Source organism: Globicephala melas, chromosome 2 (assembly GCF_963455315.2).
Source record: "Globicephala melas chromosome 2, mGloMel1.2, whole genome shotgun sequence".
Lineage (NCBI taxonomy): Eukaryota > Metazoa > Chordata > Mammalia > Artiodactyla > Delphinidae > Globicephala > Globicephala melas.
In genome coordinates, this window is record NC_083315.2 from 89,082,078 (window position 1) to 89,109,755 (window position 27,678).

The 27,678-nt window shown below is 40.4% G+C and overlaps 1 protein-coding gene across 2 annotated transcripts; it reads right to left on the reverse strand.

Annotated features, from left to right (window-relative positions):
* Nucleotides 1–408: 408 nt before the first annotated feature.
* AFG2B (AFG2 AAA ATPase homolog B) lies at nucleotides 409–18,282 on the reverse strand. Of its 2 annotated transcripts, XM_030842699.2 has the most exons (8): nucleotides 17,099–18,282; nucleotides 15,699–15,884; nucleotides 10,512–10,670; nucleotides 7,007–7,216; nucleotides 6,262–6,486; nucleotides 4,767–4,901; nucleotides 3,760–3,885; nucleotides 409–2,298 (listed from the first exon to the last, which is right to left on the reverse strand). In XM_030842699.2, the coding sequence occupies exons 1-8, from the start codon at nucleotides 18,191–18,193 to the stop codon at nucleotides 2,131–2,133; spliced, it is 2,304 nt and encodes a 767-aa protein (XP_030698559.1). In that variant the 5' UTR covers nucleotides 18,194–18,282; the 3' UTR covers nucleotides 409–2,130. The 2 variants fall into 2 exon arrangements, 1 of the variants encoding a protein (XP_030698559.1); XR_009563004.1 differs by lacking the exon at nucleotides 409–2,298 and having other exon boundaries at nucleotides 6,294–6,486.
* Nucleotides 18,283–27,678: the final 9,396 nt, after the last annotated feature.

Genomic DNA, 27,678 nt, shown 5'->3' on the forward strand with positions numbered 1-27,678 from the left:
GGAACCACAGCTACTTGGTTCCCATGTTAGGAATTCAAACTTAGATTTTAATCAGCCCAGCTCAGGCTTTATAAGAAAAATAGAATATCCTTTCATTAAATATTTTGTGTTGGAATTCTTTCTGCCCACCCTTCAGTGGCTGCCTAGTTACCAGGTTTAGCAAATATGGATTTGCTAAATTTCAGATGGTCTGGGAGTGTACTATTGATACATTGTTTAATGCTGTAATGTGGCTCAGAAAGGAGTTTGAGCTTAATGTAAAGCTGTTCACACTTCCCAGGTATAATACTTAGAAGCTGAAGTGTTTTCTCACCGATTACGAACACAGCTTTTGGAAATTTCCCAGAGCCATCCTCTAATCACACTGAAGTTGAGTCAAAGAAATCCTTGATCTGACTTCATCATTTATTGATTTATTTCAATGAGAGAAGAAACATGATTTTTGTCCTCAGGAGGCTTCCAAAGTTCTGTTGCAAAGTTACAGTTTAAAAAGACATTTTCAAATAAAAACTCAGCCTCTAACCAAAGTGTGGGTACTAAATTTCTTGGCTGACCACTAGAAACTTTCTCTAGGAAAAAACAAGGAGCATACAGCTAGAATCTGAGTTTAGGGGTTCAGGCCTAGGGATGGCAAAGGCCTAATGGCTGCCTTTTCCTGTAAAATCAATAATGGACAGAACATGAATGAAAATATTCAGAATTCTAATAAAGTTTCTAGGTATTTTCCCTACTACTCAAAAGCAAGAGTCAGGTTGTTAGAATAATTTTAACTGAATTATATTTTATACCTATAAATAAGACAGGCCTTTTCCTTAACTGTTCCCCAATAGTGAGGTTTTGCTTAATAACAGTACTGGCTCCCGTCAGAAATAGAAAACTTTCCAACTGCTTGACATTTATGACTTCATATAGTTCACGCACCATGTCCTGACTGTACCTATACTTCCTTTGAAGCTCGTCTCCTGTGTTTAACTCACACTGCATGATTTGTTGGAGGTCTCCGCTCCCAGCTGCCCTATCAGTGCCATGTCTGTCTCCTTCACGAACGCTCCTGCACCCTGTATGGCACGTTGAGAGTGAAGAAAGTCTCAGTAAGATGCTTACCAGATACTGTTAGGTGAGAAAAACAAGAGCTACACAGTACCATGCTTTTGGTTTTAAAAAGTTATCTATACATGTGTAAGGGACTGGAAAGTTAAATACCCACATGTTTTCTTCATGTTTATCTACATTTTCTAGCATTATTACTCTTTTCATAAAGGAAAATAAAAACTTATATATAACCTATCTCCTTAAAAAATACTCACAATTACAAAAGGAAAACTAGTAGCTATACAGTGGAGAAGATGGACAAGATCATAAACAAGTGATCAAAATTAACATCACCAATAATGTGCAGATGTCACGTGCCTCCAGCTGTGATCTGAGGACATGACAGCACATACATATGCTCCACTGGTGATGCATAACCTGAACCTATCAGGATGCACATCACACAAACACAAATTAGGAACCAACTGTTCTATAAAATACTTAGTCTGTACGCTTCAAAAGTGTCAGGGTCAAGAAAGACTGAGGAACTGTTTCAGATTAAAAAAGGCAAAGAGGCTAAAGAGACATGACAACTAAGTGCAGTGTATGATCCTAAACTGGATCTTGTAATGGGAAAACAATTACTATTGGAACAATGGATGAAATTCATCGTCAATAGATTAAAATGTTGTATCAATGTTAAATTTCTTGAATTTCATAACTGCACTGTGGTCATATAAGAAAATAACCTCATTTATAAGAAAATGTACACTAAAGTATTAAAGGGATAAAGGGGCATGATGTGTAAAATCTACTTTTATTAAATAGTTCAGAAAAATACTGTGGTGGGGAGGAGGGAGGAGGGAGAGAGAGAAAGGAGACAAATGTAGGAAAATGTGAAAAATTGGAGAATCTGGGTTAAGAGTGTATAAGAGTTCTTTGTATTATTCTTTTAACTTTTCTGTAAGTATGAAATCTTAGCTTATTAGGCACAAGTTTTTTTATTTATAGGAAATAACACACACAGAGTGTGAAGTTGCAAATTATAATGCACGTTCACATTTAAGTTAATCCTTAAGCAGGTATGTAAAATAATTTTTAAATATCTTCTAAGTTAGAAAATCCTTGTTTCTGAAATAAGTTTTTATATAAAGTCAAATCCTTGTGACTTAAGGATGGTTTTACAGTCTTAAGTGATTCTAGAAAGTGCTCTTGTTTCACTGTGGTCGCTTCCAGTCCATTTTCTTGCAGAGCCAGCAAGGCGGCCTATAAAAGACAAACAATAGGAAATAATAAATATGCTTCATTGTTATTTTATAATATATGGTAATACTTTAAAATCTGAACACAAAAATCTCAGTCTCACTTCATAGAATTTCAATATTCATGATACTAGAAACATTAAGCTAAAAAGTTAAAGTGATTAAAAGTCCTCTCAGTAGACCATCTTCTCTTCTACATTAAATTCTAGCCTTAAATGGGTGGGGGGCTGGGGGGAAAGCAGACTGCAGAATAATATAGACATTGTGAGTGCATATATTTTAAAGATGAGATCAACTATACTCCGGTATAAAATAAAAATTTTTTAAATCAACTATACACCAATAAAAAAAAAAGTTAAGTTACAAAAAGAGAGACTATATTCCTGACCTCAGAGTAGGAGTTTTTAAACAGGAAACAGCACTGATCATAAAGGAACAGATCAACCCATACTCGATGACCCACCAATTCTCTTTGTATACGAAATAGACATACACACACACGTATACCAAGACGCGTACAAGATTGTTCATAGCAGCATAATTCATAATAGCGAAAAAGTTGTAACACAAATGTTCAAAGATAAAATGCGTATATAAAAGCAGCACATTCATATATTAGAATATTATAAGCAATGGAAATGAACAAACTACTGCTACACACAAAACAACGGATGAACTTCACAGACATAATCTTGAGTTAAAGAAGCAGACAGAAGAGCATACCGTATGGTTCCATCTATATAAAGTGCAAAAGCAGGCAAAACTAATCCCCCCAGTGCTGGAAGTCAGGAGAGTGGTTCTCTTTTGGGATAGAGTGGGAAGGCCCACGGGAAGCTTCTGGAGAGGTGGTTATACAAGTGTGTTCACTTTATGTTAATTCAGTGCACCATAGCCTCTGATCTGTGCATTTTTCTGAATGTTATATTTAACACAAGTTTATAGAAAGGAAAAACCCAACAGTGGCTGCCTTTTTTTGGCAGCCAACATAAAGTCTAAATGCCTTAAAGTGACCTACAAGAACCTGTGTGATCTGGCCACTGTCCACTCCACCTCTTCAATAATGTCATTTCTCACCTCCAGTTGCTGCACATTTTATTCCTTCTGCCTCAAACACTCCGCTTCTCTCCCTTAGCCTAGCTAACTCCCTAATCATCCTTCCAGTTTCAATGTACACACACCCTCTCTCAGATAGCCTTCTCTGATGCCCCCAGGTCTGGACTGGTGTCCTTCCTAGGTACTCCCACAGCACCCTGAACTTCCCTGACTCACTACATGTTTTAATTCAGTATTACCTCTCTGCACCTCCCCCACTGCCCCATCAACCTGTGCGCTCTGAAGAGAAGGTAAGGGACCACAGTGGTCTTTTTCACCTCACATGGTGCCTCCCTTTCAGTAAATACTGCCAAGTGAATGAAGTTCTGAATAAATGTTTTGAACTATAGGTTTTCTTCATTAATTAACTTACTTCTTTGCAGAGGTTTCCAAGATCAGCTCCAGAGAAAAAACAGGTATCTGCTGCTACATTTTCCAAGGAAATATCAGGCCCCATTGGCATGTTTTTTGTACAGACTTTCAGAATAGAAAGCCTGCCCTGGAACAAAATAAAAAATAATACGTTTATAACCTTACAACATTTATGTCTGACACAATGCTGTATTAAAACATTTCAAGTTAGAGTTTTCTATCGTATTACAGAGAAAGTATATATATTTCAGAAACAATAAGAAAGAATCACTTCTTCTCAAGAAGAAAGTAAATGTGACATCATGATACATTTTAATATTTTTATAATTAATTTAAAAAACAGCCAACCATAGATATAATCTTTAAGAGACTTGATGAATCTCTCTTTTGGGTACAAACAGTCCCATCAGACATGGTTCAAAAGCAAATACATAAATTATCAGACACAATTTAAAAATAAAATAGATATAATTTTTTTTCCATCCCTTCAAAATCTGATAAAAGCCTAAGGAAGGAAAAGAATTCATTTTCTGTGTCTTTCACCACTTACTGCCAATGGCTCTGGATGTGAAGGGCAACGGATTTACTGATTCTTTGGCTGTGGATATATTGTATAATCTCTGTAACCTCAGATTTCTCCACTGAAAAATAAGAATGCTGACCCAGATAACCTCCAAAACCCTTTTAACACTTCAGGATTCCTCCATTCTAGTTGCAAAATAATGTTGAGTAGACTCGATAAACTCAGTATTTTGAGTCTTCCACAAAAAGGAAATTACTACCTTGCTTTTAGGCTTATGTTTCTCTGAAAACAGGGCCAGAGCACCCAGCAAAAGCAGATGAAAATGATGATTTATGACGGGCCCAGATAAGGAAAAACGCGGAATTCAATATAGGACATATACCATGTACACCTACACCCAGTAAGGGATTCAATTCTGCCGTCTTCTTAGAGCTCCCTGATGTGTTGTTAGAAATGCACACAGGGTAAATGTGCACAATGATTACCTTTTCATCTGGAGGTGGAATATAAATAATCTTGTCTAATCTTCCAGGCCGTAACAAGGCATCATCTAACACATCAGGTCTATTTGTTGCTGCAACAATCATGACATTGCTATTAAAAACTTCCTGAAACTCTAGCTGAGGGAAAACATACAACACAAAGTAATGTCAATAAGTTGTTAATTATTAAATGTATTTTTTTAAAATTACAAATCAGAAGGTCCATTTGTTTCTAAATAGGGGGATATTTTTTTCTTGGGACTAGAATGCTTACATTTCCTTTCCAGACCACCTTCTCAGTATCAAGGTACCCCAGAAACAAATTATTATCAAAGAGCTACTCTGTGTACACAGTGAAGGGAGTGATCCATCCTCATGGGGCATCTCTCAGTGTGAGAACTGATGAAAAGCTTTACACCACAGCAGAGAACATCTATCTGTTGACCTAAAAGCACCTGGGCCCCAGTGAATGATTACAACTTAATGGACGACTTGAAAAGACAGAAGCATCTGACTAACACATGTATAGCTATGAAAAGTCTTGGCTCTCATGTTCTTGAAGAAGGAGATTGATTCTACCTCTTTGTTTTCTTTCCACAGGCAGAAATATGACAATTAACATAAGCTGCATTTATATAAATCCTGAAGATAAGAAATATCTAAGAGCAACCAGAACAAGGCCTTACACATGCTAAGCATTCAAAATTGTTGAACTTAATTATCAAAGCAGTTCTCCAGTGATGTGATCTCTCAAAGCAATGAGTTCCCTATATCTGCAAGTATTTCAGCAGAGGCTGGGTAAACACCTGTCAGAGGCTATAGAAGGAAATCCTGCATGATGAGGAGATTTGATTAGAAAACCTGATGGGTCCCGTCAAATTCTAGTGGCATATGTTCCTAAGGAGCTGTAAGACTCTCTTTCCATGGAACAATTTAAAAAATGGGAAACAAGTAAGAACAAGAAAAAAATAAAAGAAAAAAAATTATCTGTCAGGAATTACTTAAGGATACCAAACTCTATCTGGAGAAGGCTCAAAAGAGAGGAAGAGGATTTCCAAGGTCACTTTAACTTTGTTATAACCAAGGAAACCCATTCCTTAAGAAAACTGAAAATTTTCAATTACTGATCATTATTTCCAATGATCAGTAACCCAAACATGGGTTATGTTTCATTTCACATAAACAATTTTAGAAAGGGATGAACACTAGTTTTTCAGGGTATGAAAATAAGAAGACACTCCCTTCTCCACTAGCAATATGTAGTTATGTTTCTAATCTTAGGAAAAAATTCACATTCATATATATCTAAGATACTTTATTATAAAATTTGCCTCACCTTTCCCAGGTAAATCACTATTTTACCAGCTCTGTAAAAGTCCTAAGAGTCACACTGAAATTATATAATTCTCTGAGATGCATCCAGCATAGGGAAAGCTAGGGCAGATGCATTCTACTTAATGCTGGCCTGGATTTTTGGTGTATTCTGGCTAATAAATACCTCTTCGTTTTTTTCCAGCTCCTTGTATTTACCATGTTGATCTGATTTACTTCCTCTTCTCTCTATAGTCTTCAATCCAATACCATCTAATTCATTTAGGAGAACAGAAAGAACACGTTCTTGAACATTACATCCTGTTCTGCTGATTGATCGAGAGCCCAAGATTGAATCAATTTCATCCAAAAACACAATTGCTGGAGTATTTGCTCTTGCTTGTCGAAATACCTTTTGTTCGAAAAACGGAAATATTTAAAAGCTATACGTCATGCCTTATTCATATGAATGTATGTTTTCTGCATTACTCTGTATTTATAATTTTTAAAATATAAAAAGAAGAGAAAGATTCTAATGTCTAAGAACTAGGGAATGAATAAATAAGGAAGAACAGTATTATATGGGGGTTAAAATCATATTTTCAAAGAATATTTAATATTATTGAATTTTAAAAGTGATAATATTAAGTTAAAAAAATCACAGATATATATTACCATCCACCCATTCCCTGCCCAAGGAAACTGAAAAGCAAAGGAAATTCACCAAAATGTTAACAGTAGGTAGAAGAATTATGGAGGATTTCTTATTTACACTTTTCTATATTTTCTAAATTTTCTATACACAATCAGGTATAACTTTCCTAATAGGAAAAAAAGCCAGTTATATTTTAAAAAATAAGGTTTATCCTTAAGGCATGAAACAAAAATTCAAAAGTAAACTTAACTGCATGAGGGAAAATAAAAAAACAAACCTGAGACAAGATTTTTTCTGAATCGCCAACAAAAGGTGAAAAGAGATCAGCTCCGCTCACTGAAACAAAAGAGCAATGACAGCTCGTGGCCAGGGCCCTCACCAGGGTGGTTTTAGCGCACCCAGGGGGACCATACAGGAGAACTCCCTTTGGCTCTGTCAGGCCCATCCTAACAAATTCCCGAGGGAATTTCAGAGGCCATTCAATGCTCTAAAAGTACACAAAAAGAGACAGGACACAAAAAGAGAGAGTTGTTTTAGTATAATGATGAACATCAAAAACTTCAGTAAATTCATGCGTTCCACAACCCTCAGGTACCTGCTATGAGCTGGAAATGTGGTCCGATCTCCACACAGCAGCCTTATGACCTAAGTGAGGTCACATCACTTCCTGCTTAAAATCTTTCCATGACTTCTCATCAGAATTAGAATAAAATCCAAATCCAAACTCCTAACTTACCACTGCTTACAAGGCCTCACATAACCCATCGCCCAAACACTCCAGTTTGTTCCCATCTCATGGCCTTTACCTGCTAGTCTCTCTCTGCCTGAACACTCCCTTAAGATCTTTGTGTGCTATCCCTCATCATACATGTCTCCACTCATATGTCATTTCCTTGGAGAGGTCTTCCCTAACCACTGTAGTTAAAGCAGATCCTCCTCCTCCTAGGCAGTCTACGCTACTACCCATCTTCTACTTTTGGAGCATTTATTCATTTGCTGTCTGAAACTACTATTTTTCCATGTTGAGTTAGTCATTCTGCTCCTGCTAGAATGTAAGCGAAGTTCACCTCTAAATCCCCATCACCTAGAGTGACACACCTTCACAAAGTAGGCACTCATAATAGTAAGTAAATCCTCACTACCTCTGAGGTAGATGGTTCTGTTATCATCATAACTTCACAGATGCAGAAACTCGGGCTAAAAAAGTGAAGTAACCCGCCCAGATCTTATCTTACTGCTAGCGAGGCAGCAGAACTAAGACTAAACCCAGACAGTGTAGATCAAGAGCACAAGCTCTTAACTACTGATATATTGCCTCTACAGAAAAGGATAGACAAGACCCCTGTACCTAGAAACTCCTATTTTAGTTGGGGAGACAGGCTTGTAAACTAACAAGCAGACCAGAGAAGGGCATTCCACAGACAAGGAACAATATATACAGAGACACAGGAAAGCATCCAATTCATCTCCCAACAGTAAGCAGGAACAGAGGGGAGGATGAGGGAGGCAAGACGCGATAGAGCTGAAGTGGAAGTAGGATTCAGATCACATTGGGCCTTGACAGTTTTAGTCAACAGTGAGGAAGCAGTATAGAGAATGGATAGAAGGAAATGAAACTAGAGGGAGGGAGACCACTTAGCAGTCTCTTGCAAGGATTCAGACTACAAAAATAATAAGGCTTGATGTGCCACAGGCAGCAGAGGTGGTGTGGGAGGGATGTATATGAAACATAAAATGTAACTGTATTATACGCAGGGGAAATCCAGAGGGGAAGTTACGTTATGTAACGTTATGTACGTTATGACATGACTCCATGCATTCAGAAGACAGGTTTCTGAGTGAGGGGATGGGGTGACTGGCTGCATTCATTGAGGGAGGGAATCCAGGTGTAGAGGTGGAACTGATTAGCTGAACTTTGGACATGCTGAGTTTGAGATCCCTGGAAGTTATCCAGTAGGCAGGCATTTAAGTAGTTCTAATGATCAAAAGAACTATCTGCGCTGGATATAAAGATTTCTGAGTTAGCATTTTTCAGGGGACAGCTGAGGCCTGGGACATTGAGGAGATCAAAGGCTCACTCAGAAAATGCAAAAAGAAAACTCTCAGGAGCTTGAAGAACTAACATTTAAGGTAGGGGAGACGAGTGCTCAGAAAGGCAGGAAAGCTTAATATTCAGAGCTAAAGAAACAGTGTTTCTAACAGGAAGGTGTTACTCATCTCCCGCATGTATTTTGTGAAGATTAAACGAGACAAAGCATGTAAAAAATTAGGGGGACTTCCCTGGTGGTGCAGTGGATAAGAGTCTGCCTGCCAATGCAGGGGACACAGGTTCGATCCCTGGTCAGGGAAGATCCCACATGCTGCAGAGCAACTAGGCCCATGAGCCACAACTACTGAACCTGCACTCTAGAGCCCGCAAGCCACTACTACTGAGCCCGTGTGCCACAACTGCTGAGGCCCACATGCCTGAAGCCCGTGCACCACAACGAGAGGCCACCGCAGTGAGAAGCCTGCACACCGCAATGAAGAGTGGCCCCCGCTCACTGCAACGAGAGAAAGCCCAAGTGCAGCAACGAAGTCACAACGCAGCCAAAAATAAATAAATAAAAAAAAAATTAGGGCATATTATAAACGTGCTTATCCATGGACACAAGGATTCCAGGGTTCACTGTAGATGTAGCTTCCAGTTAAGACAAATAAATTATAATTGATACTTATAAATCAGTCTTGTGTGTGTGCAATTAGAGAAACCTACTTCCTTATGGCAGGATCACCCAAAGGGGTACTGGCAAAATCAACTGCTGAACCTGCAATGCAGGTAAGAAGGGCTGAATAGCTGTGTCCCTCAACAGCCACTGTGAGAACCAGTATCAAGTAGCCACCCAGGCCATAGTGACTGTTTATTATAATTTTGTGCTTTTACCAGTCCCAGGGCAAACTCAGGCCTATGAATAAAGAATCTGTATTTGTATAGCCCATGAACTAATAAGAATCGTTTTTACATTTCCAAATGCTCAATAAATAAATAAATAAATAATTCAGGGCTTCCCTGGTGGCGCAGTGGTTGAGAATCTGCCTGCCAATGCAGGGGACACGGGTTCGAGCCCTGGTCCCAGAAGATCCCACATGCCACTGAGCAACTGGGCCAGTGAGCCATAACTACCGAGCCTGCGCGTCTGGAGCCTGTGCTCCGCAACAAGAGAGGCCGCGACAGTAAGAGGCCCGCGCACCGCAATGAAGAGTGACCCCTGCTCGCCGCAACTAGAGAAAGCCCTCGCACAGAAACGAAGACCCAACACAGCCAAAAATAAATAAATAAAATTAAAAAAAAAATTCAAAAGAATACTATTTTGTGACGTGAAAATTATATGACTTCAGTGTCCATAAATAAAGTTCCATCAGAACACAGATACTCATTACATACTGTCTACGACTGTTTTCGTGCTACAATGGCAGGGTTGAGTGGTTGCAACAGAGACCACAAAGCCTAAAATATTTACTCTCTGGCCCTCTACAGAAAAGAGTTTACTGACCCCGGTCTAAATTATAAACTCTTTAGAGCAAACAGCAAACAAAAAGAGGGTGAGGCAGGAAAGTATGAAAAATAATATTTGATGCCTATAGAGTCCCGTTAAATAAGGATTGAAAATCGACCATTAGATCTAGATGTTAGGATCGCATTAGTGATGACGGCAAGAAGTTTCAGTGCAGCTTGTTTTCACCATAAAGCATTACACTTAGAATGTCATATTCTACTGGCTTAAGCAGATTCTCGATCTCACCTGTTTTAACTTCAGTTTTACATCTTCAAGGCCACCAATCTGCTCCCAGCCAACAGGCTTGATGTCCATCAGTCCAATGACACTTCGAAATGATGAGGGCTGGATCTTTTTAAAAGCTTCAAGGAAGTCTGTTTCATCAATCATTGGATTGTCCTGGTTCTGAAGAAATCCACCCCAAAAAGCAAAATCAAACCAAAAATCAGGTGGGCCTTTTTTGTGGTACACAAACACAATTACTTTTTAATTGTAAATCCTCTTTTGAATTTATACATCTATTTTGTTATCACTATAAAGAAATTTGTAACACATGGTATAAAAAAATTAAATGTCTCCCCCTCAACTCCACCAATATTCATCCCCAGAGAATGTCAACAGTTTCCTGTGTATTCTTCCAGTATGTTTTATGACATATGTATATGCTTTCAAAAAGATACACAAATGTGACCATACCATACATATTAATTTGTACTTTTTCATTTATCTTAGAAATTTTTTCATGTCAACTAATACAGCTCTATCTCATTCTTTTTGACAACTGCATATTGTATGAGTATTTTAACAACATCCTTCTGTTGAACGTAGGTTGTTTCCAGTCTTTTGTTATTAAAAACAAAGCAGCAACTGAAAGTCCTTGTGCACACGCTCAAGTGTTTTATATAATAATTTCCTCAAAGTAGAATTATTGTGCTTAAGAGTATGTACACTTACAATTTTCACAGCTACTACTAAACTGTCCTCAAAGCTGCACCAATATATGAAGCTGTTCTCCCCACACCTCTCCAACAATGGACATTACCAAACCTTAAATTTCGGCCAGTATGAGAGAGGAAATGGTGCTCACTATTGTGTTAATTAAATTTCTTTAATCAAGAGTGAGGTAGAGGAAAATAATGGAATTAGAAAATCAATTTTGCAAGCATCACAGTAAAGGCTGTTTAGGGCAAGAATCAATGGATGCTAATCTAGGGGAGGGAAAGTTTGATGAGGAACAGTATGTCTGCATTGTCTCAGAGCGTTTCCTCACAGATTTCTTATTAGTTGCAAAGGGAAAAATAGCAGCTATACAGTAAATAAACTGGACAAAACCTTGACTGATTGATCACATCAGTCACCATTAGGGACATCACCAATGAGGGGCAGGTGGACGTACTGTGCCTTCACATGTGACATCATAAGAAGGACACTATCACTTATGTAGTATCCCCAATGGGCATGCATAACCTGAATCTGACTATGAAGAAACAGACAAACCCAAACTGACAGAAGTTCTATAAAATCACTGACCTGCATCCTTGAAAAATGTCAATGTCAAATGCCGCACACACACCAAAAAAGTGCTAAGGAAGCGTTCAAGATAAAAAGAAACAAAAAACTAAACACAATACATTATCCTGGACTAGATCCTGTACTGGAGGAAAAGAATGCTACAAAAATGGATACAGTTAGCAAAATTAGAATAGGAACTATAAATCTGACAACATTTTGATCAATGTTAAATTTCCTGAATATAATGAGATTATACATACTTTTTCATAGGAAATGGACATTAAAATATTAAGGGATAATGGGTTAAGATGCATGCAACCCCTTCTCAAATGATTCAGAAAAAAACAATGGGTATACCTAGGCAGTTGACCCTTGAACAACATGGGAGTTAATCCTCGTTTAAGTAGAGGTGGCCCCCCATATCTGCCGTTCCCCACGTCTGTGTGGATTCAACCAACCCCAGACCATGCAGTACTTATAGTATTTACTATTGAAAAATATCCACGTATTAAGTGGACTGGTGCAGTTCAAACCTGTGTTGTTCAAAGGTCAGCTGTACAGAGAGAAGAAGAGAAAGGAGAGAATGATAAAGCTAATTGGGCAAAATGTTAAAAACTGGTGAATTTGGATAAAGGATTTAGCAGGAGTTCTCTATCTCAGAACTCTCCCTGAAGTTTTAATTATTTCAAAATAATAAGTTTTTAAAAAAGAAAAAGAATCAAAAGATTAATTTTTAAAGGAAGTTGAGGATTTTTCATGTGTATAAGCCATTTGTAATCCTTTTACTGTCAACTACCAGTTCATATCTTGCTACCCATTTTCTCTTGGATTGTTGGTCTTTTCTTATTGCTTTGTGAGAGTTCTTTCTACACCAAGGAAATTGGGCTTTTGTCATGGGCTGAAAGTATTTTTCCCAGTCTGTCTCGTGTCTTGCCTTTGCTTATAGTATTGTTCGTTTGTTTTGCTTTTGAACTTGTCATCTTTCTTTTTTTTTTAAATAGTATTGTTTTGCCACTCTAAAATGGTCAAATCAGTAAATCATTTCCTTTCTGGCTATTAAAAACATATTTCTATTTGTAATATCTGTATTATATTTAAGTATTTGCCCTCTTACATCAAATTCTGAACATTCAGTTATCCCAAAATTCCCACTTTCAATAACAAACTATTTTATCCCATTTATGAAAGATTAAATAATTGAATATGTATACGTGGAGCTTTTCTGAACAGTTTTCCTAAAAAATGTCAATAATTATAATCTCTGGGAGGTGAGATTTCAGACAATTTTTACTTTCTTTATAATTTTTATCTTGTTTAATTTCTCACAAATAACACTATTAAATAGTTTTTTGAAATAGTGCTATTTTTTTTAACTAGTTAGCAGTATTAGATATTGGGTAACTGAATACTAACTAATTTATAAGTAACACCAACTGACATTTGAAAATCCCATTTACACTTGCAGATTACTTGTGTGTACACTATTCACTTGATTTTCATAATCCTTTCAGGCAGATAAAAATCCTTTCCCCTCTATGTCTATATGTGTGTGTGTTAAACTGTCTTTCTAACCCTTTAATAGGCATACTTGACAAAAAGATGAACAAACTGTGATGTGCCCTTGTCTGCCCTGGCACAGATAGAAGCAGCAGCAGCCCCTCAGCTGCCTGGGGAGGGAAAGAAGAAAAAGATGGAGCCAGTACCTTCCCAGAAGCCTCTGTCCCTTCTTCCTTTTTGCCTTTCTTTCTTCCACTTCCCCTGGTTGTTTATGAACTGAGCCATCACCTGTGGTAACTATGCCTGGGCAGGCCCCTCCTGAAGTAGCAGTGGGCTCCACCCTAGGACGGCTGCAGCTGGATGGTCCACCTAAGCCAACGTGCTTAAGGTCAAACCTGGAACTTCAAAGCAGAGGGAATTCTAAATGTAAACCTCCTTTCCCACACCGTGGTGTTCTTGTCCTCCCCTCAAGAGGCATATATCCTCAAATCTTCACACATGGGACTTGTCATTAAATCTTCAAGCAGCTTTGGTCCTAAACTGAAAAGATGAGGACTTACAAGTTCACATAACTCCTTCCCCACCTTTGGTGTAAGAGTAAAAATAAAGGAAAAGAACATGAGTAAGGATATAAATGACCTAGGTAAAAAGGTTTTCAAAATTTAGGATGATAAATCATCCTTTTATAGCTTAAACAAACTCGAATTAGGTTTTAAAAAATTATAAGGTCAAAGAACAATTTTAAGGTTACAAGAGAATCCTCAGCATGCTGAAAATAATTTTTTTCGGAAGAGGTTTAGGGATTCAGGTTGACATTACATAAAAGTGAACAGATTTTCCAATCTATAGTGTTGAAAACTACTATATTTAAGATAATATCCTAACTATTTTTAAGAAAAGCAGTCATGAATTAAGGATTTGAATGTCAAAGATGAATTTAAATAAAATCCTAAGCACCTAATCGTCTCCTGAGTTAGAAAAGCTTATTTTCCCTTCAAGATGCTTATTAACAACAAAGGGAAAAAATAGTATCTTGACAATGGAGAAATCTCAGAGATACCACCTTATCCAAGAAATCAAAGTTAATTTCACCAGTAATAGGACAAAGATACATCATTTGCTACCTAATAGATGCAATGAGAAGAACACAGTATCATTTCTGTGATATTTCTGCCAAAAATGCAAAACCTAAATCAAATCATGAGAAAACATCAGTCAAACCCAAACTTAGGAATATTCTATAGAATAACTGAACTGTACTTTTAAAAAATTAAAGTCGTGAAAGAAAGACTGAAGAATGTTTCTAGATTAAAGATTAAGCAGCTATGACAGCCAAATGCAAGGTGTAATCCTGGATTAAAAAATATATATTTTTTTCCTTTTAAAATTTTTGCTACAAAGGAAATGAGTGGGACAAATGGTGAGATTTGGTTAAGGTCTATATAGATTAGGAAGAAGTATCATGTCAGTGTTAATTTCCTCATCTTGATGATTGTACTGTGGTTTTAAAGTCCTTGTTTTTAGGAAATATACACTTAAATTTTCAATGCTAAAGGGGCATCATGGCTGCATTTGAGAGTATGAGTATATATATATATACACACACACACACATAAACATTCATACACATGAAGAGAGTATGATAAAGCAAAAGTGATAAAATGTTACATTTGACGAATCTGTGTGAAGGATATACAAAAATTCTTTGTACTATTTTTGCAACTTTTCTCTAAGTCTGAAATAGATTCAAAATAAAACAAAAATTAAAAAGATATAGGTTTACTTCTTCTGGGGCCACACTGTCTTTTTCCTGACTGCTCTGGGCTTCAGCACTAAAGAGTTACTATGGGAGTGGGGGAAAACACTCTGGGCAAACCTGATGAACTCAGCTCTCTGTCCCTACTTTCAGTCATATACTATTTCTATGGAGTTCAGTTCTAAAAATATATGTAAGAGGACTTCCCTGGTGGTGCAGTGGTTAAGAATGTGCCTGCCAGTGCAGGGGACACGGGTTCGAGCCCTGGTCTGGGAAGATCCCACATGCTGCGGAGCAACTAAGCCCGTGTGCCACAACTACTGAGTCTGCATGCCACAACTATTCAGCCCGTGACCCACGACTACTGAAGCCTGCACGCCTGGAGCCCATGCTCTGAAACAAGAGAAGCCACCAGTGAGAACTCCGTGCACCGCAACAAAGAGTAGCCCCTGCTCACCGCAACTAGAGAAAGCTCGCACGCAGCAACAAAGACCCAACGCAGCCAAAAATAAATAAATAAATTTATTTTTTAAAAAAATGTAAGAAACAGCTGTTGAAGGTATCAAAAGTTTGAAGAAAATGTACTTACCACTTTTTTTAATGTCCAAATTAACTTGTTACGTTAGTAAAAGGGTTCACATAGAAGGTCATAAATCAATCCTTCTTACCTTCTCACTATGAAGCAGAGCGTGCATGGCAGCCTCCCTACAGAGTGCGGTCAGGTCTGCACCAACATAGCCAACAGTCATTTCTGCAAGGAGGCTCAAATCGACTTGACTGGAGATGGGCATCTTTGAGGTAATCACTTGTAGAATCGCCTTTCTTTGTCTAAGTGTGGGAGTTCCAATGACAATCTATGTGCAAAGCAAGGAAAGAAAAAGTTTACAGCTTAAAATATTATTTTTCTAATCCTCACAAACATGTATAATAATTTAGCGAACAAATTTGGAACTATTACTGTGTACTCTTAAGCATACCTTAGATTCTGAATACATGAAAATCCTTATCTTCCAGAGGAGTAACACTGGCTAGAAAGTTGCACAGTTAAAATTACATATGTCATTTAATAAGTTTTTGTTATTTTTCAATTTTTTTTTTTTTTTTTTGCTGTACGCGGGCCTCTCCCGTTGCGGAGCACAGGCTCCAGACGCGCAGGCTCAGCGGCCATGGCTCACGGGCCCAGCCGCTCCGCGGCATGTGGGATCTTCCCAGACCGGGGCACGAACCCGTGTCCCCTGCATCGGCAGGCGGACTCTCAACCACTGCGCCACCAGGGAAGCCCAGTTTTTGTTATTTTTGAGAACCTACCACGTTCTAGGAGCCAGTAAACTGGATAGTCTATGTCCCTGCTCTTATGGAGCTTATTCAGGACAGGTACTACATGGTGTGAAGAAGAAATCCACTCAAGTTCTAAACAGATTATGCTAAAGTGGGCAATTATCACCTGTCTCTTTAGAAACCTACCACAAAGTTCAAACATCATTTAAATAATCACTATTCAAACTATTTAGTAGAAATCAAGAATCAACTTAGGACTGAAGTTTATAAAATAGGACAGCTTTGAATATTCAACCTTCCTGGCAACTCAGGGAGCAATTGTGGGATAGGAGGCTGGCGTTCGAACAAGGAATGAATAAATCTAGAAGAGTTAAATGTCTGCTCTGATTTAGTCCTTCCCTGCCTTCCCCCTTATTTCAATACATTTGTTTCTTGAGGCTATCCTACTTTAAATTCTCCTTCCAGATTCGTAAGAGTTTAATATGCTTGTAGCAGTCCTAGTTCCCTTAAAAACTAACACTACTGATTATAGTACTCCTCATTCTCAGGACCTGCAAAACTCATCCCTAACGGCCCCCTTGCTTCTCAGAACAATTTGACTCTGGAGGGGGAAAGGGTCCTGGCTCGCAGATCATTTGTGGACCAGAGAATGGGTTCTCTGCTTTACAGAGCCCCACTCCAGCTTCACTGACTTCCAAACCTAAGTGGCAAACGCCTCGGGGCAGCCAACCAGGGCCAGAAGAGGCCGGGGTTCCAGGGGGCAATGAGCTAGCTGGCTGAGCCTATTTACCTCTCGGTCGAATCTCCCAGGTCTACGCAGCGCTGGGTCTAGTGCGTCCGGCCGGTTGGTGGCTCCCACAACCACCACCTCCCGGCCCCCACTGATGCCGTCTAGCAGCGTCAACACCTGGGCCACCACGCGGCTCTCGGGGGCTTGGTGTGGGCCGCCCCGCCGGGGACACAGGGCGTCCACCTCGTCCAGGAAGAGAAGGGTGGGCCTGCGGCTGGCCAGCTCCTGCGCGCGCTGGAAGACCCGCCGCACATTCTCCTCGGTCTCCCCGGGCCGGGAGCCCTGCAGCGAGGGCGCACTCACGGCCAGCAGCTCCGCGCCCGCCTTTCGGGCCACGGCCCGCACTAGCTGGGTTTTGCCCACTCCGGGGGGGCCAGCCAGGAGCACCCCGCGTGGCACTTCTAGCCCCAGCGAGGCCAAGGCGCGGGGGTAGCTGAGCGGCAAGTCGAGGAGCTCCCGCAGCGAGTCGGCCGCCTCGGAAAGGCCCCCCAGGGGCACCTCGGGCTGCGGCTCCTCTTCCGACGGAGGTAGCCCGCTCAGACTGATGTGGGTGTGAGGGGTGACCAGCCCGGCCGGATTCGGGTTGGGTGCCCCGCTGACGATGTGCAGGGCGGCCACCGGGCCGGGAGCGCCCGGAGGAGCGGCCACCACGTGGCCCAGAGAGACCGGACGGTTCCTCAGCAGCTCCTGCGCCGCCTCCAGCACCGCGGCTGGATTTGGGGCACCAGACACGCCCGCCAGCTCCCGCAACACCGGCCACACGGCGAGGAGCCGAAGGGGCGGGCAGGGCACTAACCGGAGTCGGCTCAGGTTCAGACTTCCCCGGGACCCCGGCGCCCCCACTGCCGCCCCCGGGCTCGCGCACTGCGGATCCAGTTGCACAAAGCCGTCCGCTCCATCCCGCCGCGGCCAGGCGGTGCAGAGGCAGGAGCCGCCGTCAGGCAGCGAGATCTCCACCGCCGAGCCCAGGTGTGCGCCTAAGGCGCGGAGGGCCGCCGGGCCCAGGCGACAGCGCTGGGTGCCCCGGTCCCTAGCGTCTACGGGTAGCAGCTTTAAGAGCGGCCCTTCTGGAAAGGGACCTGAGTCCGGAGCCATTACTCACGGAAGACGCAAGGCCCAGGAAAGTGGGGTAAGAATTCCACCCGGGCCAGAAAGACCGGTACGCAGAGCTCCTCTGCCGGAACCACGTGATGCGCATGCGCCAGGGATCAGTTGCCGTTCCCTTACAGGAGGCAGAAAGGACCAATCGGAAAGTTAGACGAAGTTAAACGCTCGGACCCTTGGGGCTAGTTTGCTGTGGTGCTGGGTTTGGTGAACTCCAGTCGTCCTTTCCATAGCTTTACGGACAAGGCCTTAGTCACGGGTGTCTGGGAGGCAGCGTAAGCTACCTTTACTAGGTCATTAAGCATGTACCTTGGTGGTTTGGGGAGTCGCCACATAGCACTCTCTTTCCCTGGCTCCCGGACTCGAGCATCACCACCTGCGCTTTTGGAGCCTAGAGATTTTGCTGTTTTGTGAAAAAACCTCGACAGTCCTCAGGGGCACAGTATTTTGCCTTTTTTTTTTTTTTTTTTTCGGTACGCGGGCCCCTCACCGTTGCGGCCTCTCCCGCTGCGAAGCAACAGGCTCCGGACGCGCAGGCTCAGCGGCCACGGCCCACGGGCGCAGCCGCTCCGCGGCATGTGGGATCCTCCCGGACTGGGGCACGAAGCCGCGTCCCCTGCATCAGCAGGCGGACTCCCAACCACGGCGCCACCAGGGAAGCCCAGGGGCACAGTATTTTGGAGTGCTCTGGTGCTAATGTCTTAGGTGACTTGGAGTGGATGGGAAATACAGCCTTGGCACCTTCGATAACCTGGGTTCCAACCTGTTTGTAAAGTCCATGCATGTCCTTCGTATACAAAAGCATCAGCCGAGCAAAAGAGAATCACAGTGTAGCATTTTAAATCCCTTGAAGAAGGGAAAGAAGGAAAACCAAGCCATCTGACGTAGTTGTGGCACACCAGTACATTCTGTTCATATTCCTGACTTCTCCTTTGAATGTTCTTTGACAACAACTTAATCATAACCTCTTCTGTTCATGTGATTAAGTCCTTATTGTCTATCTGGGGCACAACAGTACTAAGTCCTGTATTAGAGGCAATGCCCGTCTACATTATTAAGACCTCCACCTAATATTCTCTTTCCACCTCTCCTCTCCCCTCCCCACCGGGAATTACTCTTTCCTCCTATCCTTTTAAATTCTGCTCATCAAAAAGAGCTATAGGGCTTCCCTGGTGGCCCAGTGGTTGAGAGTCCGCCTGCCCGGTCTGGGAAGATCCCACATGCCGCGAAGCGGCTGGGCCCGTGAGCCATGGCTGCTGAGCCTGCGCGTCCGGAGCCTGTGCTCCGCAACGGGAGAGGCCACAACAGTGAGAGGCCCGCGTACGGCGGGAAAAAAAAAAAGAAAAGAGCTACAGATATTCAAAGTCAAGATAATATGCCTTGTTCTTTATCCTACTCACATCTTTCTACCTCTGTTTTTCCCACTTTCACTGAAAACCATATTTATGTGATTACAAAATTGAGATTGCAGATGGAATGCTTAAGTCACTGGGGTTTGAGTGCTTTTTCTTCCTACTTATGCAAATAATCAGCTGCAGACTCTATAGTGATCTCTTCTCAATGGAAAGTACTGTCAGATCTGGGATCTTATGACTAATGCCCATTCCTGGCCTCACTCTATCCAAACCTCAGGGAAGACACTATGACTAACGTCTGGAGTCCACAGTCACTTATCAGATCTCTGCTGTATGTTTCCAACTACTGTGCTGGAACAACGTAAAAGGAACAAGAAAATAGCATACTAGGAGAAGGTCCTGAAATGGGTAAATCACCCATTACATCCTGTTTGCTTCTTTCTCTTAATCGTATTGCTTTCTATTCTCTTTGCAGAACAAAGACTCTAAACTCAGACTTTTCAAGAACAGCTTTGTATTTTCTGAAATAAAAAGCCAATTTTTTTTTTTGCAGCAACACGGATGGACCTAGAGATTATCATACTAAATCAGAGAGAGAAAGATAAATATCATAGGATATCTCTTTTACGTGGAATCTAAAAAAAGGGTACAAATGAACTTATTTACAAAACAGAAATAGAGTCCCAGTTGGAGAAAACAAACTTATGGTTACCAAAGGTGAAGGCGGGGGGAGGGGGATAAATTAGGAGATTGTGATTAGCATATACACACTACTATATATAAAAGAGATATCTAATAAGGACCTACTGTACAGCACAGGGAACCCTACTCAATATTCTGTAATAACCTATATGGGAAAAGAATCGAAAAAAGAATGGATATGTGTGTATGCACAACTGATTCACTTTGCTGTACACCTGAAACTAACACAACATTGTAAATCAACTGTAGTTCAATAAATTTTTTTAAAAGCCAATGTTTTTACCTCTGAAGATGTGAACAAAATGCCCATTAAGTTATTCAATTATGATACCTCTACCTCACAGAGGTTCTTTTATTCTGGTTCCAAGAAGCTTTGGGGATCCAAAAAAGGGAAAGAAGACAGGACATGATAACTGTCCTAAATATGCAAAGGGCTGTCATATTAAAGAGTTGGCAGATTTATGTAATCTATAATGCAGAACTGGCTAGGAAGTGAAAGTTTAATAGAGTGAACACAAGAGTCTGCCTCCTCATGTGGTCATGTGCAAGAAGTAGGAGACAGCCAAGGGGCATAACCAAAGCCAATACAGGGAAGCAAATAAAGTTAAATCACTCTTAGAATTTTCTGAATTTGGTTTAAAACAGATGTATAGGTTGCAATATTAGGGATATGATATGAAGGGAACCACATGTTGCTTTGGGTTGGTCTGAAAGGTTGACTTTATACAAGGTCAAGCTAGAATTCTCTGACCTTGTAGGACCCATATACCCAGAAAATAGTCACTTCTCTCTATCCCTAAAAGGTTGAATTCTCACCTTAGGTTGCAAACAAAAGCAAACAGAAATCCTGTTCCTGGACCTTCAGCTATTATCCACACATTCTCAGCAGAACTATAACTGGCTTTTCTAGTCAGCCAGTGAAATCCACTGTGTCCCTTTAGGTCAGACCATTTGAAACACTATTATTTCAACTACCTTAATAGCCACATTATCATACCATTCAATCACATAGTTTTCTTCTTGTGGGAAACCACTCAGGAGTTGTGTGGTCCTTTTTCTTGTTTTTAATATGACCCAAAATTTGATGATTCTACGAACTGGAGAGTACCAATTAAAGCACCAAAGGTTTGAACCACTAGAGGGAGTCCAGAACCAAATAAGCCGTAAGGCTGTAAAATTTGAGTTTGAAGTGTTCTCACCTGTGGTTCTAGGTTTTCCCAAGATTCACACCCAGGTGTATGAAACAATCTGTTGACTATATAGTTACTTATTTTCACATAATTTCTACATGCCTCGGACCATGTATAACTCACTTCTCACATTGTTCACATTATCCTCGTTACTGAATACTTCATTTGCCCTTTGAAATGAAGGTCACTGTTTCCCTCCCACGTCCCAAAGATGTGTGGGAGTGGTCATGAATGCTTAGGCATTTTTCAAAGTTTTCTTTGGGAAACTTCTTTCCATGTTTCTCTGCTACTCCCAGACCCTCAAACTTTTCTGACTTCAAGCAGACTCAATATGTTTCATTGCCATGAAACAGTGTCTGACCTGCTTTGGTGCCACTGGGATGGATTCTAGGCAAACATACCACCTCCAGACAGAATTCATCAATTCTTCCTTTGGCTTTCCTCAGCATGTAACCTGCACCCCTTTTATTTTTATTATTTATTTATTTATTTATTTATTTTGCAGTACGCGGGCCTCTCACTGTTGTGGCCTCTCCCGTTGCGGAGCACAGGCTCCAGACGCGCAGACTCAGTGGCCATGGCTCACGGGCCCAGCCGCTCCGCGGCATGTGGGATCTTCCCGGACCGGGGCACGAACCCGCGACCCCTGCATCGGCAGGCGGACTCTCAACCACTGCGCCACCAGGGAAGCCCTGCACCCCCTTTTAGTACATGGCTTCATTATGCCTTGAATGAGCTAGTTGTTTTCCTCCCTGTCTTCCCTCTACTCCCTTCTTATTTTAAGAGTTGACACTGTGTTATCTTTAATCTTTCATTCTACCTTTTCTCAACAGGGCCTAACTACTTGCTGTATGATCTTTAGCAATCCATTTAACCTTTCTGAGCCTGATTCTTGTAATCTATAAAATGGATTATTATGAGGATTAAGTGAGATAATATTATTTTTTAAATGAAGTATAGTTGATTTAGAATATTAGTTTCAGGTGTACAACATAGTGATTCAATATTTTTATTGATTATACTACATGAGATTCTATTGTCTTAATTGTAATGATTATTGTCCACCTTATAAGGACGTTATGAGATAATGTATAAAAATTTCTTTTGAAAAGTAGAAAACTCTATTGGTGTGTAATATAAGGCTCTACTAAACAGTAATAGCTATATTTAGAGGGTGCCAGCCACAGTTCTAAGTGCTTTGCATGTGTGATCTCATTTAATCCTCCCAATAACCTTGGGAGGTTGGGATTATTATTTCTAATTTACAGATGAAGGAACTGAGGCACAGAAAGGCTAAGTAACTTCCCCAAGGTCACACAGTTAGTAAGTGGCAGAGCTAGGATTCAAAACTAGCTCTGTGGTTCCCACTCTGAACCACTACACTATGTTATGCTACAATCAATTTCAGTTTACCAGCTAGGTTCACTTGTTACTTATTAGTTATGTGAACTTAGGCAAAGCTTAAAATTCTAAACCTAATTTTCATCATTTGTAAAATTGATGAAAGTAATTCCTATCTCACAGATTTACTCAACAAATATCTATTAAACTCCTCCTGTTTGCTATATGCTGGGCATATTGCAATATCACGTTGATTATATTCACATAAAACACTTGGCATACTGCCAGGCACATGGTAAGTGGCCAGTGTTAATTATTGTTTTAATTAATAACAATAAGCCAGTAACTTCTCTGACACGTTTCCTATTACTCAGCTAGAGATTATGTTCTGATCATCACCATATTGTCATTTCTACTGTTCCCTTAATTCTATTTGAAATATTTTTGTGGCACTGTTCTGTAGGATATTGCCTTGCTATCATAGCAAAAACAAACAAAACAAAATAGCAATTCAAGTATCTCTCAGGGCTAAACAGAGAAAGTGCTTTAAATGGCTACTTTCTGATACATAGCTAAGGCTGGGTGAGGCATGCAATATGCTTACTACCAAGGAACATGAAGTATTGGGTTGGCCAAAAAGTTCGTTCTGTAACATCTTACAGAAAAACTCGCACAAACTTTTTGGCCAACCCAATATATTTGATGAATATGAAGCTGTGAGGATCATCAAATATAATGCTTTCAGGAAATGTACAATAAGGTCATCTTGGGAAAGAAAATAGCCCCACATTTCATCTCCAGTGACATATAAAGAGCCCAGCAACACTTCTGGTAATCCAGACAGGAAGGGATGGCCTGCTATGCTCTACTGTGCTCTCCTGCACTGTACTTTGGTGCTCTGAGGGTCCATCCTGTGCTTGCCTTACCCACATACTGTGAGAGTCAGCAGTATTTGCTAGATTGCCTAAGAGATCTTACCTCCCTAGATGGCTGATAATCAAATGAAATGATATATAGGAAATCACTTTGAAATATTACACACACACACAAACACACATGCAAATAGTGAAGAGTTATATACAAGAGTGTTGTAGTCACGTCCAGAGAATACCTGATGCAGGAAGCAGATGTGGAAAGTATTATCTTCCCCATTTCTGAACTTGCTCTCAGCATCTTTTTCTTAATGTGGCCACACTTGCCTTCCTGTCTTGACTAGTTCCCCTTCTCCCCATTTCAGTTCCTATTTTTTAAAATAAATTTATTTTATTTATTTATTTTTGGCTGCGCTGTGTCTTCGTTGCTGCTCGCAGGCTTTCTCTAGTTGTGGTGAGAGGGGGCTACTCTTCGTTGAGGTGCACGTGCTTCTCATTGCGGTGGCTTTTCTTGTTGCCGAGCGTGGACTCTAGGCGTGCGGGCTTCAGTAGTTGTGGCGCATGGGCTTTGTTGCTCCACGGCATGTGGGATCTTCCCAGACCAGGGATCAAACCTGTGTGCCTTGCATTGGCAGGTGGATTCTTAACCACTGCGCCACCAGGGAAGTCCCCCAGTTCCTATGAATAACAATAGCGAACGTGTAGTGAGTGGTGCTTTACGTATATTATTTAATCATCATAACAACTCTGTGAGTTATGTACTAGTATTATTCCTGTTACATTCAAGAAAGCTGAGATCCAGAGGGTTTAAACAACTTCACAAGGTCATACAGCCAACAAATGTAGAGTCAGACTTCAAACCTGGAAGTACAGCTCTAGAGCCCATGTTCCCACTACTAGGCTGACTGCATCTCACCCTGCCACAGTGCCTGCCGCTGTCTTAGATATATATTTACCAAGCTAAATTTTTTCAGGCAGCAGTCAACATTTTTCTTCTTTACCTTTTATAATTCAGTCAATGATACCAGAGTCATTTTTTCATCTAAAATCAACTCTGGGGACTTCCCTGGTAGTCCAGTGGTTAAGACTCCGTGCTTCCAATGCAGTGGGTGCGGGTTGGAACACTGTTTGGGGAAGTAAGATCCCACATGCCTCGCAGTGCGGCCAAAAAAATTAAAATATATTAATTAATTAATTAATTAAATCAACTCATATAATATTTGTTACCCAGTATGATAAATTCAGAATCTTATCAACTGGTAATAATTCATGCTATAAACTTTGATTTTTAGTCATTATCTGGGGAAAAAAAGAGTTTAGCAATAACTCTGTATAATATTAACTAAACCACTAGCTTAGCTAGCTGACAACCACAAACATATCTACTCAAGAAATGAGGTCAAATCTCAGCTATTTTTCCTCTGATGATTACTTGATATAACATTAAAGCTGCAACTTGCTCAAGGGTTAGGCACAAGTTGGCAGAATCAGCTTTATTAATGACATTGTAAACAGGGATAAGCATTTTGAAATGTATGCAAAATATCTTTCTGAGCTATGGAGATGGAGTGGTGAAAGACTAGGACTTGAAAGAAACCCTGACTTGAGCATCCGTGGATTTTGGAATCCACAGAGGTCCTGAAGCCAATCCCCCTTGGATAGTGAGGAATGACTTTAGATTTAAATAAGTAGATTCCATACGTCATATTAGCTTAATTTGAAAGCAACTAAGGGCTTGGCTGCTGTGGCTTAGATCTTGAAGGACACCTTGTGTTTGTAAGAAAATAGAAGGACTCATATAAAATGTACATTAGCGTCATCCTAAAATCCTCAAGTGTAATTTTAGGATAAGAAGCCTCAAGTTCTAGAAGTGGACCTCTCTCCACAAAACTGATCTTTATGTAAAACTAGCTTATTGCCCTTTTGATGTAGTCTGGGTGCTTCTTTTCAACATCAGAGGAACCAGAAAGTCCAAGAACTGTTTGCCTCTAAAGCAGTTCTCTTAAGGGAGAGAATTCTCTTTCCCTCCTTTGGCTTATTTTAGAAGAATGAGTTATTTATTTTTGTCACCTAGCTCCTTCTTTTTCTAAGCTCTGACTGTACTTTGTGAATGATCCATGTCTATTCAAAGCTCTTTGCAGCATGAGAGAAAAGTTCTGCCCCGTCCCAGGAACTTCCTGGCCTCCTAAAGCCTTGCCAACAGCCAGACTACAGAGTTGGGTATGTAGGGTTCCCTGGGTCCTTGTCACTCAAAGAAGGATCTATGGACCAGCAACACTGGCATCACCTGGGAGGTTGTTAGAAATGCAGAATCTCAGGCCTGAATCAGAATCTGGCTTTAAAAACCTCCCTGCGTGATTTGTATGAGCTGTCCTGCCTGCTCTTGTGTGAACACCTGTTGCTTCTCTCTGATCTAGAAGTAAGGCTGAGACCACTGTACCCCAGCCCAAAGTAAAAACCTTAGGTTTAAAACAAGAAGTCTTCGGTTATTTGGGGACGTAACTTCATTAATCTTGTCTGATAGTTGTTAAACTTAGATTGGAAAAAACTTTAGAGGTCATCAAGTTTAACCATCATCATTGCTGTGAATTTCAGTATCATGATCAATTTTTGTAAAAAGGCTAAATTTTTGTTCAGGGTATTCTGTTCAAGAAGATAAAAGCATATGATATACCATAGAAAGGCAGCCAGAAGAATGGGAGAAATTTATATATTAAAAAAAAAGAAGCTCTTGGTGATTGAAGGAATACATTTCAGTAATCTGGAAAGTTTATTGATGTGAACTCTCTCAGCCATGGTGGTGTCCCCAAAAGAGGTGTTTATCTCTTAAATTCATATTCTAACACCATATGCTTACTTTATATTGGCCCAAACTTACTGTCTTATACAGTTATCATTTTAGTTTAACTTCCCACAAATTCAAGGAATTGCTATTATCTACTAAACTAAAATCTCCATAAATAAAGGGAGGATAAGAGATAAATCTCCCTAATGAAAGAATTCCAAATACTATATGAAGATAAACCTCTCTTCCCTTCCAGGCCGGTCCTAGTGACTCACCTCTAAAGAATAGCGAATGGAAAGGAAAAACAATAACTTTATAGTGGAGAAACCTGGCACATACCACCTTCACCAAGTGGTCAGGGTTAACCTCACCAGTGATAGCATGGGGATATCATTTACCTCCTGATGTAATGTGATGAGAAGGGCACTTGGCATTTGTGGTATGCTTTCCAAAAACACATACATAACCCCAGTCTAATGACGAGGAAAACATAAGACCAAACCAATTTGAGGGACAATCTACAAAACACCCAACCAGTACCCTTCAAAACTATCATGGTAGCCATAAAAAAGAACAAAATAATGTCATTTGCAGCAAGAAGGATGGACCTAGAGATTGAGTGAAGTAAGTCAGAGAAAGACAAATATGTGATATCGCTTATATATGGAATCTAAAAAAAGGGTACAAATGAACTTATTTACAAAACAGAACTGGAGTCACAGATGTAGAAAATAAACTTATACTTACCAGGGGGTAAGGGGGGGAGGGATAAATTGGGAGATTGGGATTGACATATACACACTACTATATATAAAATAGATAACTAAGAAGGACCTATTATATAGCATAGGGAACTCTGCTCAGTACCCTGTAATGGCCTATATGGGAAAAGAATCTAAGAAAGAATGGATATATGTATATGTATAACTGATTCACTTTGCTGTATACCTGAAATGAACACAGCATTGTAAATCAACTATACTCCAATAAAAACTAAAAACAAACAAACTGTCATAGAGCAAAGACTAAGAAACTGTCACAGACCAGAGAAGACCAGAGAAGACACGACAACTAAACATAATGTGGTATCCTGGATGGGATCCTGGAATGGAAAAAGGACATTGGTGGGAAAACTGGTGAAATCTGAATAAAGTCTGGAGTTTCATTAATAGGAATACACAGTGTTAGTTCCTTAGTTTTTTTGTTTTTTGGGGTTTTTTTGCGGTACGTG